The sequence below is a fragment of the Euprymna scolopes genome, chromosome 23 (assembly GCF_053919585.1).
Source record: "Euprymna scolopes isolate OS-2025 chromosome 23, ASM5391958v1, whole genome shotgun sequence".
Lineage (NCBI taxonomy): Eukaryota > Metazoa > Mollusca > Cephalopoda > Sepiida > Sepiolidae > Euprymna > Euprymna scolopes.
In genome coordinates, this window is record NC_136504.1 from 18220459 (window position 1) to 18243774 (window position 23316).

Sequence of the window (23316 nt, forward strand, 5' to 3'; positions counted from 1 at the left end):
ACTCAGAACTGGTTGTTAGTCAACATTTTTAATGATTATGTCACATGTTCACAATGATAACTAAAAATTACATTAATTATCATTGGTGATGAAATGATAATCTGCTTATATAGATTAAATAAATGGCTCAGTTCTGTAAAGAAGCACCTGAAGAAGGCCAGAGATTACATTGTCTGAAACACTGAAAATATTCACAATGTTTCGGACAATGTAATGCAACCAAGATAAGAGTAGTAGTCCAAATAATCAATCCGCATCTCAAGAATCCAAAATATGTCCAATACAACTTCATAAGATAGGTATCCCTACATAACAGCAAGGCCATCCATTAAAATCCTAATGTTGTACTTGATATTTCTTATAATTATATTTACCAAAATAATTTTGGAAAAAAAAAAAAAAAAAACGTAAAAACTGAAGCAAGTTGCTAATACATTTGAAAGTATTAACCCTTTATGACCTGGTTGAACTAATTTATTCAGTCGTAAATAAATGAATATAATAGCATAAATAAAGCAAGAATGGATTTAAACACACATTTTATGTATTAGTTGAGTATCTGTGTAGGTGCCAGATACCTCTAGATTGCAACTGTCCATTGCTTACATTCAGTGTTCCGCCATCTATCTTGGACAGTGGAGGATTTCATTTGTTGTCATAAACACACTTTTTTTCAAGAACTATGAAGGGAGACGGAGCTGACGAAAGTGGTTTTGAAAGGAGACAGAGTTGACATAGAGGCTTGAAGGGAGATGGAGGTGACAAAATGGTTATAAAATACTTGTATTATTGCACAACAATTGTAATCAGTTTTTTTTAAATCAAAATTAGTTTTAAAAAAAAAACAAATAAAAACTTACCTCTGATGACCGAATTCAAGAAGAGCAGTTGTTTCAAACAACAAATATTCTTACAAAGACAAGACTCAAGTTACCAGATCTTGACAGAGTCAAGCTAAAAGCATACACTGTGCTTAAAAGTTCATTTTCTTAAGAGTTCTAAGACTTTAAATCATGGTCCCTATATGGTGGAGGATAAATATTAACTCAAGAGACCTTTCGAAAATATTCGGACATGTTTACATTCATGGACTTTGTAAGAACTAGAAGGTGCTTGGAAATAGAACATCAATTTCTCCCTCCTAAGAAACCGGAAGTTACAATGGTAGTAATCCATAGCCTTAAAAAATCTCAGCTGTTTCAGATATCCTGAATATCCTTAAAGATATACTTTCGTAAAATAGAGAAAACTAATAGCAAGCTTGAAATTAAGTAATAAGTAAAAATAGCATAATAGTTAATGAGGTTAAGAAAAATATATATTAAACATTCAGATATCTGATTGTTTTTTTTTTTTTGTTTTGTTTTTTTTTTTAAATTTTAATCCTGGCTGGAAAATATTACAAATAGTAACAATTGTATTAGTATAGCCATTCAAAATATATCTTTCATTATTGAGCACTTGGGAAATAAACACTGGAAACCACACACACACACACACACACACAGTGCTTTAAATAAGTCTCCAGAGTTCTTTTGTACAGGCATTTAAAATTGTCGTAAACTCTTGAAAATTCAATATATTATAGCTATGAGATGACTGACCAATTTTTATGATTTCAGATTCAAATGAACAGTGACAACAGGAATTGGAATACACCCTACTATAAGCTGGTTGTCACAGTGAATTTCAATAATGCAATCTGGACATGAGGATGCTTTAGAAGAATGATATGCAATAAAATTGTTTTAAACTTGGAAAAAATGCCACCAAAACGTATAGAATGCTTCAGACTACTTTTGGACCATTTTGTATGAATGGAGCATCGGTTTTTGAGTGGCATTAAGAGATTCAAGCAAAACAGGGAGTTTGTGAGGTGTGGAAGAAGAAATCAGAACACCAGAATTGATTGGCCAAATAAAGAATTTCATTGATAAAGACTGGAGTGTTTATAGGACAATATGTGCACAGTTTGATGTCAATGTGAAAATTGTACACACAATTATTCACAATGTGTGGAAGGTTTGCATGAATGCACCAGTTCACAACTTTATCACTGTCACAGACTATTTGACCAAGATGGGCATCAAGACAGTTCCTCACTTTCCCTATAGTCAAGACCTTGCTCCCTATAACTTTTGGTTATTCCCCAAGATCAGTGAAAACCTTACAGGCTATTATGAGACAACTGAGGAAATGAAAGATGCTTTGACAAGGGTCATTGACACGCTCACCCAAGAAGACTTCGATGGGGCTTTGCAGAAGTTGTTAAAATGATATGAGTGCATTGAAGCTGGAGGAGATTACTTTGAAGGGGACTAGAGTACTATCAATAAAAGTGCACTTACGAAACAGTCTGGAAACATTGAACACATCTCGTGTGTGTGTGTGTGTATGGCATAATCGTATTGACATATCAGTTCCTATTAGACGACTTAAGCAACGGTCAGTACTAAAATAAGCCACAATTTAGGAATACCATGTGTATGTGAAAGCGCTCTCTCATTATCCAAGCATTGTTTCTAGTGATCTTTACTTTTTGCCACCAGACTCAAGCAATGTTGGTTTAAGAGAAGTGTGGTCGATGATTGCACAATTATTGCTTTACAATAGACTCCCTCGCACAGGTACTCTTACGAGGGCTACCCATTATATCGCGAGATTGAAGCAAAGCCAGGGTATCTATATCAGTCTATGCCTCCATATATCCTCTCCAGTTATTATTACTTAAGGAGACATAAAGACCTGTTATTTTCTTTTTTTTTTTAAGCGATATTAACAGTTTTATATGCTGGGTTTTTTTTTTGCATTTAATCTCACTTACCGAAGCAATGAGGGAGTTATCTGTCCTTTGTTCTTGCTATATAAAGGTGTCATCCCTTTTTATTGGCGGGATATTTTTATTTTGAAACATCTTTACATGTTTCTAGCAATCAGCTGTTATCATATATATAAAAATTTAAAAAGTAAAAATATATTTGTCTACTTATGAGTAAACTAGGGATTATTCGACTTACAAATTTCAAATTTACTAAGAGTGTTTCCATACCTATGTAGATTGCCGAAGGAGGTGGGGGGGGGGGGGGATGGGTTATATCATTTTTCTTTCAAGAAATCGCCAAAATGCTCCATTTATTTAATCATCTATAATTTTAATAACTATAGTTGTTGATATAGATTATCAAAATTTGACTGCATTTATATACTTTTTAAGATGCTCTAATTGTGGATTAATTTCCCAAAACTGAAACCTTGTATTTCCCTAAGCGTCACTGATTATATATATATATATATATATATATATATATATATATATATATATATATATATATATATATATATATGAGAGAGAGAGAGAGAGAGATTTTGCTATTAGAGCAAGTAATTTGGAATCTATTGAAATTATTAGTTTTTAAGTGTGTTTCATTATTATGAATTGTTCCAGGACATGATATTCCAGCTAGTGTGTGTATATATATAAGAAACTTTACACATTCATTCACCAATAGTTGTAATACAAGCATTCCTAATATTTCTGTAGTTGATAAAGATTTTTTTTTTTTTTAAAGGAGGCGGGTGGTGCTTTCATTTTAAAAAAAATTTGTATCGCAAATACCAGAAACAAAAAAAAAAAAAAAGGAAAAAAAAAAGAAATTTTTTTTAGCAAAGAAAAAATTAAGGCAGAAAATTATATTTTATGAGGAATAGAGGAGATGTTAAAGCAGCAGCACTACCATGTCCATTCTTGTTAGTAAACTAGGGAAGATTTCAACAACAAACAAAAGGCGGTTAGAGGGAAATGATCTAATGCTAATCACAGCAAAGGAGGATGAGAATGATGATGAAGAACACGGAAGACGACAAGTGTTATATTAAAAAGGTGGAAGGTGGATGAAAGCTTTATTTGCTTTTAAAAAGGAAGGGATTAAAATCTCCAATAAAATGAATTCAATAACATTAGAATCTGAAATAATGCAATGTAGGTATAAGTTATTATTCGCAAACAGAACATCAAAAATGCAGAAGATAAAAAGACGGGTGATGAAAAGACAGAGAGGGAAAAAATGGGGATAGAGAAAAAAAGGGGAAGTAGGAAAAGATAAAAGAATGAAAATACAAATTATCTCTCTCTCTCTATTTACACACACACACACACACACACACACACACACACACATATTACATAGAAAAATGCGAGCATGAAAAGTATATACCAATAAAACTTCTTTCAAATCACAACCATGAAAGCTCTTTTCAATCGAGAAGGATGGTGCAGTTTGCTTGAAGCATGGTGCATGTTTGAAGGCTATGTCAATGTAGTTTGTGGGAAATACTATTGGCAGGAGTTGTTATATCAAAGAATAATGACAATATTGAAGAAATTTTCAATAATTTTCTATTATACAAGCACCTATGTTTGCCCAGCTGGGCAAACTTGAGTCCTTGTACCAGAAAAATATCCAGTAAATAAAACGTTGTTTAGTAAATTGTTATTTTTCTTTTGCATTTCCATACACCAAACATGGACATAAATATTACTAAAACATCCGCTGGGTAATAAGCTTCATTTCGAACCACCTGCCTACCTGCCTCTCACTCACACACACACACACACACACACACACACACACACACACACACACACACACAGTAAATCGAACTTTCTAAGGGAGATAATAACTTCCGGTGAATACCAGAAAAGTATCCAGTAAATAAAATGTTTAGTAAATCGTTATTTTTTTGCATTTCCATACACCAAACATGGATATAAATATCATTAAAACATCCGCTGGGTCATAAACTTCATTTCGGTATCTAACTTGCCTGAGTGGATTGCCTGTAGGCTGAGACAAACCGCGTCACACACACACACACACACACACACACACACACACAGACAGAACGAAAATTTATAATAGGATTATATCAATATAATGAGTGTGTCGTACAAAATAGTAAGTGTTGATATCAATGAATTATTGAAAATTCTTTCTAATATTATTCTTTTATATACTAACTCGTGTTTCCCACAAACTGCATTGACATAGCCTCCAAACAACTCCTTTCACTATTTTATTTTATTATTTTTTTTTTTTTTTTACTGCTAATTATCACAATGCAACAAAAATTCAACAGTTATCGCTTTTGGATTATTCACATGAAAATTTGACCAAATAAAAAAAATAAAAACTTGATGTGATTGTGAAGTCATTATTCACTTAAATACTTACATAATGTGTTTATAAACTCAAAAATTCCTAATGTTTTAATTTCATCATTCCTTTTCTGGATCCGAATCCTCACCCTATGTAAGCTAATACAACAACCAGGCTATCCCAGTTGAACAATGAAAAGTGCAAAAGAAAAAAAAAAAAAAATCTAAGATAAATCAATGCAAGCACTATCTCTAACACAGGTCCAACAGACTGAAAAAAATTCTATTTCAAACTTAAGTGTGACAGACTGATGAAATGTAGGCTTGAAAGACTGACAAAATGCTATTACAAACTTAGAAGTGATAGAACCAGTGAGGCTTATAATGAGAGGTTTCCATGTTTCTAAAATAAGTAATGAAAATTTTAAATCAGCCTGTTTCAAGAGCATTTACTGTCATTGGATCACATTTGGTCGGTCTGCTTAGCAATCTTTTGTGAATTAAGTATTGTTTATGTGAAGGGCTCCAAGACTGAATCTAAATCAGAAATCCGGAGTCAGGGAGCAAGAAGGATATTCAAAGCAATTTTTGGCAATTCTTGTGATGTTTTTAGAGGAGATGTCTTAGCGATATTTTTCCTCTTGGATAAAAAAGATACCAGGAGAAGGAGGACTTATTACACAGGTGTGATAAATAGTCTTCTGAAAATGTCCTCCTGTGTAGTGCTTTAGATTATATATATGGTTGCATCCTATGTGCAATAATTACAAAATTCCCAATTCTTTGAGAATGCAAAATGGCCTAAAATAAAACCATTCTTTCTTAATGGTTAACGATGTCTTCAAATATTGCTTGTAAGAAGACAATAAAGAACGCGTCCACTGATAACCATAGCACTATTATTAAATTCACTATAAATATCAAACTCCTATCACTATCTACTCCACTTCATTTTTTTTTTTTTTATGAACTGTCTATTTGAGTTCTGCTCTTTTTTCTTTTTCTGTTTTATTACTACAAAAATTGTGTTATTTTTAAATGGTATTTGATATACAGAATCCACTTCAGAGACAAACTCCTTAAAAACTGTGAAGATGAATTTACTAATGATGTTACAACAGATAGTATTGAAAGTCTTTACACACATCTGGTGCTACCCAATTCAAAACACCCTAAACAGGTTGGGCCTTAGCTTGTTTTGGAATACTCCAGTCGAGACGAAAAATTAAACTGAATATCATCTGCTCATTCTTCTTGAAAGTGATAATCATTAATTCTTTAGTTCTGAGATTGAGATGCTTGATAAAAAAAAAAAAAAAAATTAATTAGCTACATTTTGTAGTTAACCGAACAAGTCCGCCATCTCTCATTAAATATCTATCGATTTCTCTCGTACGTTGTTTCAACCACTAATACTTTTTAATGTTTCTGTTAGAATTTGAGAAAGAATGGTTTGTTTCAGCATTGATCAATTGCCTCGACATCTAATTTACATAGTGTGTCCATAAACACATATGTAAAGTAAATAGCAAAACAATAAATTTCTTTACTTCTAAATTATCTATAAGGATTTACTTTTAGTTTTTATGATTTTCTTAATTCTAATTGCAGATGCAAGACATTCACCAGCTATCTCATACATTTCATCCGAGAGATCTCTTCAAGATGCTAGCCATTCCTTTAAGTGCAGTTGTTTGTATCTCTTTTGCACTTTGTTTCCTGTGTAAATATTCACCAGGTAATTTTTTGAAATTCTTTTCCACAAGTTCAGTGGAATGATGGAGATCTTCAAAAAATCCGTTTCTTTTCATGTTGTACATAAGACCTTAGAATTTCCTAACATGTGTGTCATAGTTTGAGTTTTCAAATGAAATCTAAGTAGATACACAGTGATAGTGATTGTGACCTAACGGGTAGTCTCGTGTGCGTGTGTATATATATATATATATTTTGTACGTGAACAATTTTATTGAAGTCATTAGTTATTGAAAATATTAAGGCAAATCCTTTTTACTAATGCTTACTTTTCTATTTTCATTCAAGAAACTTTCATGACAGATTAAAACAGATTATTAAAAGCAGACAAAGATTAGAGAAATGACAACTAGAAATACAAAAGAAATGCTTTTATGAGTGGATCCAGGAAAAGAATGAGTACTTAGATATGTAAGTGTGGTAAGTGCAAAAGAAAGAATGTTAGAATTATAATGTTTTTATATATATAGTCCTAGAGTGGATGAAACGCGGAATATTCAGTGTAGCTTAATCGGCATATATATTTTATAAATTACTATATATATATATATATATATATATATATATATATATATATATATAAGAAATTGTGTGTGTGCGCGCACAGAACGATCTCTACTAAACTACTATCAGTTTTTAGTCCACAGACTTAAAACTTGATATATGGGGGATTTGGATCTGTGGAAGAAATTCAATTCAGTTTTTAGCCCGTAAAATTAGCTGCTAAACAATCAAAATTGGAAATTTGGAACTTGACATGCATAAGTCAACTTAAAGTGACTACGTATGTGCAAATATACATTTATACCGTAAACTGTTAATTTTCCATGTTTTGATATCTGTCTGTTCTTAGGTTATATGTTAATGAATACTGCTAGAGAGCTAAATGCTTTGGTTTCTGAGCTGATGGCACCTAAGTCATGTTTTTTTTAACTTTTTTTTTTTTTTTTTTAATCACTACTATATATTGGGTACAATATAATAATCAATAAAGAATTGGCACAATAAACACAAAATCTGTATCAATTAAAACGGCATTATTTAAGCATATTTTACAACCAGGCAATGCTGGGCCGTCTACTAGCAAATATTTTAAAGTCCCCCCCTCCCCCAAAAAACACATACCTAGTTATATGCTCATCATTTGTGTTTATTTATCACAACAGTTTTTCATGCTATTGTTCAATTCTCATCAGATTAACTGTTCTACACATTTTATTGAATCTGTTATGCTTTGATTTTAAACATATTTAAAGTAAAAAAAAAAAAAAAAAAAAAAAAAAAAAAAAAAAAAAAGCCATTTTGTCTACATTATAATCTTCAGTAGAATTTTCTTATTTCTACGATCGAGTATTGATCAGTTTTCTTTGAGCATCAATACAAGATCATAGGATTTTTATTTTTACTGAATACAAAAATTGAATTACTTTTAAAGTGAAAACCTAACCAACCAAAAAGTTTATCTGATTCCTTAAAATTATTACATATAAACACGTGTGAGTATGCAATGTTATGGGGAAATAAATAAAATAAAAAACAAAAGCAATTTATCTGAAGTGATGTAAATAATCATATAGAATCAATTACAATTAGGCAGCATTTTTTTTCTATAAACCATATTTCATCAAATAAAAGAAACAGTTTTTGGTCTTAATTCTGTTTTTGATTCTTTCCAACTCCCATAAATAATGGGCTTCACTTCTAGCAAATAAATAAAAATTTATATATAAATTGTTCAAAACCAGTTAGATTAATCTATCCCTGACCATAATTCCAGAAGGATTGAAAAGTAATTGAACTTACCACAAATATGGCGATTACATCAGCTAGTTCCTGCCATAAGTGAGGATTGTTATTGGGAAGTTGGAAAGGATAAAAAACGGCTACCTTATTTAATGAAATATACATATGTACATTTTTTTTATTATTTTTTAAACAGTACTGTTTTAAAAATAAAAATATAAAAAAAATATTTATATGCATCCAAATAAAATGAGGGCGATTTTCTTAGTAAAAAAACCAGCTTTGATGTGAAGATGATACTTAACTGTATTTATTGTTAAAAAAAAACAAACAAGATATATATATATATATATATATATATATATATATATCTCCAAAAAACAGTGTTTACGGGTAAATAACTGATAATCCCTGAAATAATATTAGGATAGTATGAAATTTTGGAACAAATTAATACAGTGATTGTAAGAGATTAAATAAGTTTTTAACCAAGAAATTATGGTTAATTTTTTAATATAGCTTTAAAAGGTTGACAAACTATGAGAGAGAAAGATAGATAATAATGACTGATGAATACCAACATTTTATTTAATGGAACACTCTGAAGACAGATACAATTCAATGTGTCTAAAGAATGTGGATAAAAATCTGACAAAATGAAAAGATGAACAAAAAAAGACCAACAATGCAATCAATATCCACTACATGAGTTAATTTAATTGTATTGTTCGTTTATCAGCTTTTCTTCCGCCTCTTCATTCTTCATCTCTTTTGTGTGTTCTTGTAGAAAAAGAAGGGGGTGGGGGTATCTGACATTTCATTTCATACAACGTTTCAATAAATCATATACCTTTTTCAGAACGCAAAAACCAAAAGGAAAACATTTTTCACATTGGAGAATGCATTATGAATAAGTAAAAACAATAGACAGGAGAAAAAAAAAACAAGAAAAAAAAAACAAGAAAAAAAAAACAAGAAAAAAAAAAAACATAAAATGGATTTATGTTATGGGTTCCAATGTATTTTGACTGCAACCTTACCAAAGACATTAATATCCCTCCTGATCTCCTTTCAAGACATTCTTGTCAGGAGATTCAAATGTTTAAAACGGTTTAAGTAAAAGTATATTTGAATCAATCTAATACACTCATAAAAAAATCAATTTCATTCAGTTTTCTATTTTTCCCTTGTTTATCTGGTTCTTGCCCAGAATTCAACCTAAGTCTGCATGGTATACGTAGCTGTGATGAAAAGAAAATATATTCCAAAAATCATGTAAATTGATCAAGTAATTTTATTTCTAAATAAGTAAAAATTTTGAGTAACAAAAGAGCGTCTGTCTTGTCCGCCATTTTGAAAAGAAAAAACTTAAAGAGGGAGATAACTCAATTCCAACTTGTAAAATTTATGATGTAATGTCTCTGAATTTCTATTAATTGCTTAAAAATGTTTTTCTTTATAAAATTAAAACTACTTAATCAATTTACACAATTTTCGGAATACAATATTTTTTTTCATCATGGGTAAGTACATCATAGATATATATTTTTTTTTAATATAGAGGGAATTCTGGGCAAGAACCGTTCTTATTTATTTGTGACGCTGTCTCTGATGTGAAAATATTTTCTTTCACCATTTTTTTTTTTTTTTTTGCATTCATCTGAAGAAGGCATATAATATACTGAAACATCATATGGAATGAATAAAGCTATGGAGTTCAGGAGAAATAAACAGACAGTTTCAATTATGTTTGTAACGGCATAATATATTTTACAACAATAATTTTATTATTTGTATTGATATCATTCAAAAGACGTAAAAGATCTGACGCGCTTGGCTATCAAAATCATTAGTCATATCCATAGTCAGCAATCTGGATCTTTAACATCTTTGAAACTGCTAGTATCAATATAACTAATTGAATTATCACTGTATTGTAATATATATATTCATCTCAAGAGAAAAAAAAAAAGCAGATGATGATTCCTGTTTTTTTTTTTTATTATTTATTTAACAATTCAAGTTAAGGTTTCGTTTTTTTCCACAATTATCTAGTTGAATTCTCTTGTATAATTAATAATGTATTTTTTTTTTTTTTAAGTCAGCTTATGTAAGTACTAAGCCTGTGATATGTTTAATTTAGTTGGGTTTTTTTTTTTCACCAGGAATTAAAACTGCATTTTTTATTTGAATTATTTAGTATTTTTTCTTTTTGTAAAATATTCAGTTTCTTTAGACCTAATATTGGTTTTTAGATTTGCATAGCTAGGTTTCCTTCCTCTTATCTATTTGCCTGTTTGGTACTAATGGTACTTAAGTGTTATGCATTTTTATTGCTATATAATGTATACACCAATTAACATATCACAGAATATATTTTTAAATAATATACTTTTTCATCATTATTATCTATATATTTACTTATATTATTGTATATTCATTTTATCTGCATATTAGGATAAATAGTAACTAGATTGCGTCTACATTATGTTATTGGGGAAGTGGCATTTTCCATCGGAGAGTCATGTATTTAACAGCTGTCCTGTTTTTAAATCTTCAAAACAGCTACATAGTAAGCAGCTAATGATCCCTGTTTACTATTTAACAATTTAAGTTAAGTTTTTTTTTCCACCATTATAAAGTTAAATTGCCTTATATAAGTGTGGGGTTTCTAGTAGAAAGTCGGCTTTATAAGTACTAAGTCTGTGATATATTCAATTTAGTTGTTTTTTCCAGGATTTAAACTGCATTTTTTATTTTTTTAATTATTTCATTTTAGTATCTTTTTCTAAAATATTCAAAGTTTCTTTAGACTATATACATATACATTATATATATATATATATATATATATATATATATATATATATATATATATATATATATATATATAAAGTGAAAATGTCTGTTTTTATGTGTACATTTCCCTACCAAATAACTGTCAATTTTCGGTCTACAGACTCGAAATTTGACATACTATATTGAGATTTATGAAAATCTTTTTAATCGGGTTCCAGCCAGAAATTTTGCTGTTAAGGGGTCAAAGTTCAATAATTTGACCTTTCAGAACTCTACCAAACTCCTCTGCCAATTTTGGGTCTAAACACTTGAAATTTTAAATATAGGTTACTTGGACATGGATCTAACTTTATAATCTGATTTGAGCCCAAAACAGTAACTGTTATGGGGTCAAAGTTAGAAAAAATTTGATCTCTGCGGTTTCTAACAAATAACTCAGCCAATTTCTGGTGTAAACATTTGAAATTTTACATATAAGATATTCAGACATAGGGCAAGCTTTATAATCGTTTTTGTTTTTTTTTTTTTGCTGAAAATTTGGCTTCCAAGGGGTCAAAGTTCAAAAGATTTGACCTTTGCAGTTTCTAGCAAACTATTAAGCCAATTTTGGGTCTAAACATTTGAAATTTTACATAAAGAGTATTCAGATTTTCAGCAAGCTTTTTAAAATCAGTTTTTGGGTGAAAATTTGGCTGCCTAGAGGTCAAAAAGTTGAACGAGTTGACCTTTGCAGATTCTACCAAACTCCTCCACCAGTTTTGGGTCTAAACACTTGAAATTTTAGATGTAGGTTATTTGGATATGGGCCAGACATTTTAATTTGATTTGAGCCGAAAACAATGTTAAGGGGTCAAAATTAGGTCAAAGTAAAAAAAAAATTTGATCTCTGTGGTCTCTAGCAACTTTTCTCTATGGTAGTTAAGGAAGGCATTACCATACATATGCACACTTTTTAATATATACATATGCATATAAAGTACATAGGACCTGAGTAAAGCTGGGCTAAACTGCTAGTATATATATGTATATGTGTGTGGTTTTGTTGAAAAGAAATCAAATAGAGTGTTAATTATTCTATAAGAGTATAATATTTGTTTTTTAAGGATATTACAGAAGTTTAGCTGGTCTCATAATACCGCAATCAAATATGAGTCACAAAATAGATAACATCCAGTAAATTTTTATCCAGGATTCATTTTAGAGGATTGTGAAACCACAATATCATGAGAATATCTTTACTTCTATAAAATCCTTTATATATCAGAAAAACTGACGTTAAAATAAAAATTGAATAAATTGCAATATTTATTAATGCATCAAAAATTTAAACAAAGAAATTTCTTAACCTAAGGATTTTTAAAGCTAAATGTTAACAAAAAATGTATTACTGATCAGCATAATATTTGAAAAAAAATATAAGAAAAAAATTGTTCCAGAAATACATTTTATTTAAACACACACACACACACACACACACACACACACACACACACACACACACACACACAAAAAAACAAAAAAAAAAAAACGATTCTTATTAAAAATCTATTTACTTTCAGACTGTTTCATAAAATATACAGTGGATAGATACACATAAAAAAAAAATTCCTTTGCTAGTAGGCAGTGAAAGAGAGAGAGAGAAACTAATTTCTTCAAATTATTAGTAACAGGCTTGTCAGGGGCATTAGTAAAAACAGGATGAATTGGCGATCACCTAAATGATCTAAAAAGCTCAGAAAGAGTGATACAAGTCTATAAGAATGGGTTACTTAATCATTTTGTAAATTGGTCAGAAGAGAGAAAGACAAAAGACTGGATAAGGAAAGGAGGATGAAAAGGATGAGTGGAGGGAAACGGGGGAAAAAACAGAGTATTAATGGCAGATAGGAAGAGTCAAGTGAGTTATAGGACAGCTGTATACATATAGATATAAATATACATAGACTTATAAACCCATGTGCATATTTGTATATATGATACACATTCATTATATGTCATACTTTTCATTGAATGTATAGGTACATAGATTATTTACAAAAAAAAGAAGTGTACAACTTTGAATGCCATCATTAGTGAAAAAATCTGATTCTATTAACTTAGCAGATAAGTATTTCTATTCCCAAAATATAAAACTTCCCTACAAGCTATAACTACCAGTCATAGCCCTGGATTTATTAATGTCATTTTAGTTCGAATTTTTAAATCATAATAAAATAATCACAAAGAGATTAAAGACGAAAATGCTCAAAATGTGAGTGACATAACTAATATTAATAAATAATTATTTTCATTACATTTTGAGCCTCTTTTTAAATGGCCTCAATTGTAATAAACTTCCTTGCCAGAATAATTATTTTGGGAAAGAAACTACAACGAATTAAGACTTTGTGTGGGGAAAGTGAAGTCAACAACCATCGTAGAACTTAATGTGATAAATTTGGCATCTATTTTATTATTTTCATTTTATCTTTTTTGTGTTAAGTTTCCTACTCCTAGACTAGTTACCTTATTAGAAAGCATTAACCTATTTCATTTATAGAGAACTGTTTAACTGAACAGAATAGTTTTCATAGAATTTGAAATCTGATAGATAATTATTTAAAGACATATCAACCATTTTTTAGGTTATTTAATGCCAAATCCAGTAATTTTGGAAAAAAGTATTTTATTTTTCAAATTTTTTTATATTTTCAAATATTTATTGATAGTGTTTGGTTTGACTGTTTTGTAGAAGAAAAATGTTTTTGTTTTGACTTTGTAAAACATGATCGAGTTTTATCTAGATAAACAAAAAAAAATGTTCAGTGCATTTTAGGTCAGGAAGCCAGTATCATCACACAGCCTGATCAAGTATCACTAGTAAACTGTTCGCCAATTGCAGAGTGTACACTGAGCATCAATTTGTGCAACTGCAAATATGTTGAAAACAAAACAACAGGTATCCATTCAAAGTGAACATTTATGCACGAAAAATGAATTCATAGACTGATCCTCTTATAGAGCTGCATAAACACATCTAAAATGCTCTTTTAAATTTAAGCATGATGCTTAAACGCATCAAAACCAAGATGCATCGATTCCAATCTGTGCATCAACAAAACGAAACTGCTATTTTAAACTGCAGTGTGATGGAAAGTTAGACAGCAACTGACTTCAGATGCTCGGAAACATTTTTTTTTCAAATGGAAATACAAGATATAATTCCATTAAGATGATTTTCTTCCTTTAGAGTGGAATTAAGGATTATCCTGACATTTCCTTTTTAATATGGTAAATAGATATAATTCTTTTGTTTTTGCAACTTATTAAGAATTCACCTTACTTTTGAAACAGATTAAATTAAAACTCCCAATTGGATGCCTGACTAAAAAAAAAAGCTGCTAAATATGATTCTTAGCCAACAGAAACTATTCCGATAAACAGCATCTCTGCTAATAATGATACGGAAACAAATGAAAATATCCTTTGCTTCTTCCTGATTTTTTATGGATTCTAAAGCATTCAAACCCTCTAAGCAGAATTCCAGGATTTCAGCAAAGTGTTTAATTTGATTACATAAACTTTTCAATACTTTCAGAACATGATTTATCAGCATATAAATCAGCCAAAGAAAATATTCCAATTTTGCCAAAAAAACAAAAAGAAAATTAAAAATTACCAACATGTGACATATTTAAATAAGAGTTTGGGAATTAGAGAAAGTCAAAAGTTTTGGAAGAAGTCAGGCTCATGAAAAGGCTTGGAGTCAGAGTCAGATTGTTTTGTAAATCTCCAAAGAATCAACAGTCTTAATATTAGAAGACTTTAGAATAGAATATGTTGTTTGAATATTTTTAAATCAGAGTCAGACCATATATATATATATATATATATATATATATATATATATATATATATATACATTCAAATCATGAATGTCTGATTTAGACAATGAGTCAAGTTAAACAACATTGAACCTGGTGAGTACTGAGATGAGTGACCATTTGGGGAAACTCGGTATCCTACTTAGAAAATGGAAGTGTCACTGTTTTTAATACTCTTGGGCATAGTATGAATCCATCTATCCTCTTCAAATAAAATGAAATAAATGAAATAGTAAACAAGACTCAAACTTTGGTACAGGCAACAAATCTAGAAGGAAAACTTTACAATAACACTAGCTTCTCTCTGCTAATACCAACCTTGCTTCGGGTTCTCTTGAGCTTCTCCTTGAAACCAGATTTAAGCAAGGCTGGGTCAAAAGTAGAATTAGAGATTGCGAAACTCTTGCTTCACTATAAATTCATCCTTTTAGACTGATAGAGTCTAGTCACCTATTGACTTGCCTCCCTATTTGGGCAGATTTAAACACAAGGTCAATCTTTAATGTGGAGAAAATCTAATTCCCCAAAACAGGGCACTCTAGATTGTGACCAAAATAACAAATTATTTAAGTCTAAATAGAGTTTTCATGCACTGACTGAGAACAGAAACTACACTTGGATCCTATCCAGGAAAACTAAGTAAGTGTAGCTTAGTCATCACAGATTTTCTCTATAGAAAATACTTCCGTTGTAAGATTTTATTAACTCGGGCAAGATATTCCATCTCATTTACATGAATGCAGCCATTTTAATTCTCAACAAAAGATTTCAGATTCAAACATTGCTCATTATTCATTTGGAGATATTAAATTTAAAGTTAGTCTCAGTTACCTTTCCACTGAAAAGGTTTTGAAGCAATTTGCATTTCCTGTCAACAACCTTTGTTATTTAAATGCAAGGAATTTATTATTGGAATATCTTTAAGATCACAAACATTTTCAAAAGATAATTTTTTTTAATGTGTTTCATTTCACTTAAATTATATACCATTTCTCTGATGATTTACTTTGAAAGAAAAGCTCTTTAAATCAGCCGTTATTATAATTTATAACAAACTACAAACAGAAGTCTGGACTTTTTAATCTACATTTTTCTGAGTATTAAAGAAATTTTTTTTTAACTAGAGTTATCTTTTTTAATTAAATAAAACCCCAAGATCATTAAATATTTATTGGCATTCAAAGTCATAAACATTTTTTTTGTTAAAACATCTTTGTAATAAAAAAGAGCAGATTGATTGAGATCTTATTTCCTGGGAAACTATTTTCTGCTAAAAGTAAAAAAAATCATGAGAAATTGTATTTTATTTATGAAAAAGATTATCTAAATAGTCCAATTTTTTTTATTGGATATTCCAATGCTGATGCATTTCAAGTTTCGACTTTTGATTTTAAATTTCATTTATTCCATAACATTAAAGTTTTGTTTGTTGCCATGTTTACATCTACAAGTCAACACCTCAATTTTGAGGTTTAGTTGATTCTTGAATTTATCTTTGGCACATAAAAATTCTATTTTTAAAATATTATGCAATTCATTAAAATACAAAACGAAAAACTTTTAACCATTCTTTTGTTTCATAATTTTCTCATTTCCAATATGATAAATAATTTTTATTTTATATTAATATTTGATAACATTATGGCTTTCAGCACATTTCTTTGCTACTATAAGAAACGGGAGTAATAATTAGTTTTCTTTTTTTTTTTTTTTTTTTTCTTTTAAATCACTACCTTGCCATTTGGGTGCTTTGTGCTTATTTTCAAGGAGTTTTGAAAATTACACAACACTGGAAATGAGAAAATGGTTATGTAAAAATAAAACATATTCTTTGAAAAATTCTTTAAAAACGATTTGTATTTTAACAAATGGCAGATTTTGAAAGAAAAAAAAATCATTGCATTATAATGTCTGTAAAAATATAGATTCACAGAACACTAACATCAAAATGGTGATGTTTCTTTATGCATCTATATTCTCATAAAATAGCAAAGGTCATGACTAACTTGATAATGCTATCATGCATTGAATAAAATCTTGAAATATAATGAAAGCTATTTATTATCGGAATAGGAAATTCCAATCTTATTTAGACAAAAGCCATTCATGATATATACTGACTTTAAGATTTATATTTTACGATTTGAAATCTTTAATCTACATCATTTACACATCTTGGAAATATTCTTCATCTTGGTTCGTTCCATTCACTCACATTTGACTGTTGTATTCTACGGCCTTCTTCAAGTGCCTTCTGTTCAAATAAAATGGTAACCTTCTGAGAATTTTAAACCAAATCTCTTATTCAATCCACAACTCTTATTCCCTATTACAAGCTTTTTGGCATATAAACCTTCAGCTAACTGCTTCATCTGGAATTCACAACTTTTTAACCCACTAGAATATCTAACCAATGCCTATATCGATGTGGCTATGTGCCTATTATGACAATCTAGAATGATTTCTGGGAGATACAAATCCCAAACCAGAAATAATGAAATCCGTTCAAAATTCTCAGGTTACCAACTGGAACAAAATACACCTGAAGAAGGTTGAGGAATACAACCAAGAGAGAAAAAAACGGCTTGAAATACGTGACATTACTTCATCATATGTGACATTACTTCATCATATGTGACATTACTTCATCCATAAAATACAATCAACTAAACTGTCTTAGAAGAAAGAAGCTCCCAAAGAAATAAAATCAATCTGTAAGTTTTATTAAAATGATTATAATCCACATGTTCAGCGCTTTGTTCTTTCATATATCGTTGAGGATTTCAAAAGAACATATATATTTACTAAATAAAAAACATTCAATCTACTAAACCTATCATCTAAAAGTGTATAATGATGTTTTTTGGTTGGCACTTGTGTTTGCATAGATCATACTGGCATTAAATAGAATGTTTAATTGTCCTATAAGACTGGGTATATAAGCAATTCACAAAGAGAAAAATGAAAGCCCATCGAAGGGAATTTTTTTGTTTCTACCTCAATAATTTATTGACCCATTGAATGATGACATTACCCGTGCAAAACAAGTGTCAATGAAAAAACAGCATCGTATACAACATTGTCACAAATATATTTATGTGTTTACTTATTTATATATAACATGCGCACAAATACTGAATTTCTGTTATGAACATTTTTGAACAATGGACAAAAGTATGCAGGTTCACAAATGTTCCCAAGAGGAATTAGAATCAACACACAGGGAGCATTCAATAACCAATTTTAAGATTCTGGATTAATTAGAATGTTAAGTATTTGTGTGAATATAAACAAGGGAATAAGCCTCTCAAAATCGGAACAGATCTGAATCAAAGACAAGGCTCGATATCCCATAGGATAAAGCTATATCAATAATAAATAATTTTTTTAAAAAAGTACCTAGCTGTAACAATTAACTGAAGATTCATTTAATGTTATAGAGATTTCTGATTAGAGATACTGTGAAACTGCAGTAAAATATGAAAGCTACATACATTTTATCAACCATATAAAAAAAAGCTAATAGACCAAAGGCTGAACATGTAGATATTCATATATGCATTGGCACATGTAGAATCATAAGTTTACATATATCTGTATGTTATGTATATTTCTACACAGGTATGATGATGATGAGGGGGTCATTAGGACTCACTAAGTTGATTCATATCAATTCTGGCCGCGGTCTGTGCTGTGGGTGAAGAAACTGACTGCTGCTGCTGCTGTTGCTGCTGGGGTTGAGAAGTGAGGGAGATCGGCTGGTGGGGTGGTGGCTGTGGAGCCGGGATGCCTGCTACCCCTGAAGTTGATCCTGGGCCAGTGGCCCCTGCCAGACCTGATGGCACACTGCCACTCTTACCCTTTTGCTGCTGCTGGTGCTGCACAGTAGCCTGAGGGGTGGGTGACCCCTGACCTGTGCATACATAAAAACAATGGTAAGAAAAACAAGGACCATTCAAATTACCTTTGACCTGCGTATAACAAACAAACAAACAAGAATGGATTGGAGGCCAGTTGCCAACGACTTCTCATCCATTCTCAGACATTCATACTTGCTTTTATTGGCTGCCTTTATACATCTGAATTTTTATACTGGGGAAAAGATTATATAAGAAAATAGGATCTTAAAATATATAATTAAAAAAACAAAACTATTTTCAAAACAGAAAATAAGATTGTGCATTTTAAATCAAGAGATATCCACATGCCTAGGCTTGTATAAATATGCACTAAACTAAATCTATCTGAGCTGATTGTTTTTTTGGTGGGGGAGGGGGGCAGAATAAGGCGAGTATCATTGGCTGTATAAAAAAAGATATGAAGGTATTAAAAGAAAAAAAAAAAAGAAAAGTAAATGATCAATATATTTCATGGATCATAACTCTTTAAATATAAAATCAAAATAGAAAAATTATAAAGTATAATTTTACATGTATACATTAATGCTAATATTTCATTTTTCCAGTTTACAAATAGTTTTTAGAATGATTTATTAGTGAACATCTTTTAGGGTTTGATGTAAATAAAACATTAAAATCTCATTGGCAACCATATTAATTTGTATTATTTCGATCATTCACACTATTTTTTTCATCTTAAGTGTTATTTACATAATGTTTCAATGAATATAACCTAACCTTCTTCTGGTCTATATTGTCGACCTTGGAAATCTTTATGTTGAACTCAAGAATCTGCACAAAATTCTGTACAGATTTTCAGTCAGACAGAAAGAGGCCAGAGTATGACAAGATATACCTGAAAAAGGTTGGAGGTTACATCAACTGAAATACTGTGTAAATGACACTCAAGATGAGAACAATAATGCAAATAATCCAAATTTTCAATCCTCATCTCAAAAATTCAGAATCGTTAATTTGATATTATACATGGACAATATATTTATTAACATTAAGTGTGGTGCATAATGTGTGTACAGAATTTGTACAGGAAATCCGTTGATATAACACATGGGAAGGACGACTCATCTGATGTCAATCATAAGATATTTTTAGGATATTATTCAATTATTCGATAAACTCTAAAAAATCAGTATTTCTCAACCTTTTTAGAAATTAAAATAATTTTGATTCTCTTATCCATACATACAAATACTTCATAGTTCTTAATTTGATCTCATGCTATTCTCACTGTTAATATCAGCATGCCATGAAATGGATACAGGTGGCACCCCTATTATTTTTCACCAACATGTTTTCATTTCAATATTGTAGAAGATTGGACATTCACCACCTCTGATTTCAAGGATTAGATACAACTGAGAAGTTGCATCATGCTATCAAAATGTACTCAATGCATTTATTAAGTGGTTATCTAATTTGTTCAACCGTTCACAAGATAAACCTTAAAAGTCAAGACTAGTTGCTGAATGGGTCTGACATGTTTTAACATCATCATGTCACTTCCAAAAATTCAATGGTGCAATACTGAAATAAGCATAGTACATGATTATATTTACTTAATTGAGCACCGAATCAAATGTGTGTGAGTGTATATAACCTTAAAGCAACTGATCTGATATGTATTAGCAAAATAAAATTGCATTTGATATTTTTAATTTAAATAAATTTTTAACGTAAAGATTTGGTCAATGCGAGTTAAAATCTGCAGCAGTGTAAGGTAAAAAAAATTTTTATTTTATATATATATATATATATATATATATATATATATATATATATATATATATATATATATATATAAACAAATATTTTACGAAGTAATATACTTTTATGGTACTAAAAACAAATTCAAAACAATGAAACAATAACATTTTATTATTTTATGCAAAAAATATAATGTCTAATGTTAATATTTTACAATTTAAAAAATATTTTAGTTTGCTAATACAACATTTTCTATTCATGTATATTAAAGAGTACAATATTCTTGTTTAAAACTTGTGTAAAGATCTGAACAAATTGATGAACAAAACGTTTTTGGAATATTCAAGTTTTTACATTCTCTCGAAAGATACATCCAAAACCTTAGTCCACGAACCACTATGTATAAATTTAGCTGTATAGTACAGAAATCCAACTCACAAGGTAACCAATACCTATTAAGTAGAATAATTAATAGATATTCTTTAGAAATAGAAAATTTACTCTAAACAATACTAAAAACAACTTTGTTATAAAATTATTAGGTTAGATGCTGGGAAAATCTAAGAGAAAGATAAAGAGTACACTAGTTTGAACAAATTAGTACAACAAATACTTGTTTTACGCCAGCATCATTTTTTTGTACAAAAGGTGGGGAGTCAGCTGCGGGAAAAAAAAATGTTGATTCTTGAATCTATTTTTAGAAAAATTGCTGACTTGCAGCTCTAACTCTCAACCTCATAGATTAGCAGTTAAACTAAAACAAAAAAAAAAAAAACAAACAAAAAAAAAAACAATTCAAACTCTAAACTTTTTACACTGATCAACTTCTGGTGGCATCAAAAATTGCCAAATCCCTGATTCATAGTTTTCTGTTTTTTAAGAGTGGGGTTAAAATGGTTAAAAAGCAAGCTGATCATAGAGGCATAATAATTAACAGCTAATCTAAAATATGTTTCTAAGAAAAAAAAACAAAAAAAAACACAACAGGTTAGAGTATTTCTTCCACGAATAAAAGATAAATCAAATTTATGTTTCATTTAATATGAGACATTCAAATAGTTTTACAACTGGCATATTATATACAATCTTTACTCATTAAATATAGGTCTTGAAATGTTTTAGGGTCAACCTTTTGCCTTTATTAAACAGACTAAAAGTGTGTCGGTTTGATGAACTCATCTTGGAACAGCTATTTCAGCTAACAAACTCTCATACAAAAAATGAGAACTTAAGATTTTAATGTCTAAAATATCAATATGGGAACAAGAGTTTGAATAAAGGAGTACATTTGGTTTTTTAAATAAATTAAAAAAAAAAAAAAAAAAAGAAAAAGAAAGGATATTGTAGAAATGTCTACATCCATTGCTGAAACTAGGGCCTAATACCTCCTCCTCAATCAGAGTACTCATTAGGAGAAACATCTTTGTAAACAAACTTAAACGCTGTTTGTTTTTTTGTTTTTTTCTATTAAATCTAAAAATTATCCAATTTTATTGAAATTTTCAGCATTTGTTCAATGACATTTTTAATAAGGAATTCTAGTTTATATATCTAACATTAAAGCTTTATTCGAAAGGGTGAAAGTTTGATGGAATGTAAGCTTTAACAAGTTATTAATGTTAAAAGTAACTTATACAAGGAGGCCTTCAGAGCTCTGCAGAAACCCTCCCATCTGGGAAAGCTTTGAAAAATGCCAGTGCTGGCTCTGACAACATCCAGAAGTCTATGATCCTAGCTGAAGATATTACACGGAAAGAGTAAGATAGTCAATTCTGAACATGTAAAAAAAAAAAAAAAAAAAAAAAATATGCATTGCTTACCATCAGGAAGACCAGTAATTTGAGGGGAACCATAATTATTAGTATTACCAATATAAGCTATAGTGGAAAAAAAAAAAAAAAAAGGCAAAATATTGAGAATAAATATGACGAAAACAATAATATACGAAAACAGACAAACTGTACTAAGTTTTGGAGAAGATTGTCTAAATAATGAAGCTAGGAGAATTGGAAGGAAACATTTTTTTAATCCCAAACCACAAAGCAGTCAGAATATGAAAGCATGTATACGAAACAATATAATAAAAACAAAGTCAGACAAATCCTGATTATGTAGATACTAAAGTTTTCTTGACTTTGTTTTATGATAAGTGCACTGTTATATAAATTTCTAAAATATGTAGGTAATCTCTCCAAGATCATGAGATTATATACCTAACATATAAAGTTATCTTGCCAGATTTTCAAAGTCAGACACAAATAGCAATCTGTCTGATATCAATACTTCATTCAAATTAGCTTAGTCTTTTTTTCATTCAATTTTTTCTTCTAATATGTTATCGACATGAATATATTTTATTTCACACTGGTATCTTTAT

General features: G+C 29.8%; 1 protein-coding gene across 31 annotated transcripts in view; it reads right to left on the reverse strand.

The window, feature by feature from the left end:
- LOC145245781 (SMAD family member 4-like) overlaps nt 1-23316 on the reverse strand; it is a 474109-nt gene that overhangs the window by 75874 nt on the left and 374919 nt on the right. For 9 of the 31 annotated variants that reach the window (XM_080107427.1, XM_080107414.1, XM_080107421.1 and 6 more), the window contains one exon: nt 22760-22816. The exons of 8 other annotated variants lie outside the window; for them this stretch is intronic. In XM_080107427.1, the coding sequence (XP_079963553.1) occupies nt 22760-22816 (57 nt within the window). Of the gene's footprint in view, nt 1-18970; nt 19229-22759; nt 22817-23316 lie in introns of all 31 variants that reach the window. 14 more of the 31 variants (XM_080107409.1, XM_080107402.1, XM_080107408.1 and 11 more) reach the window with 2 other exon arrangements.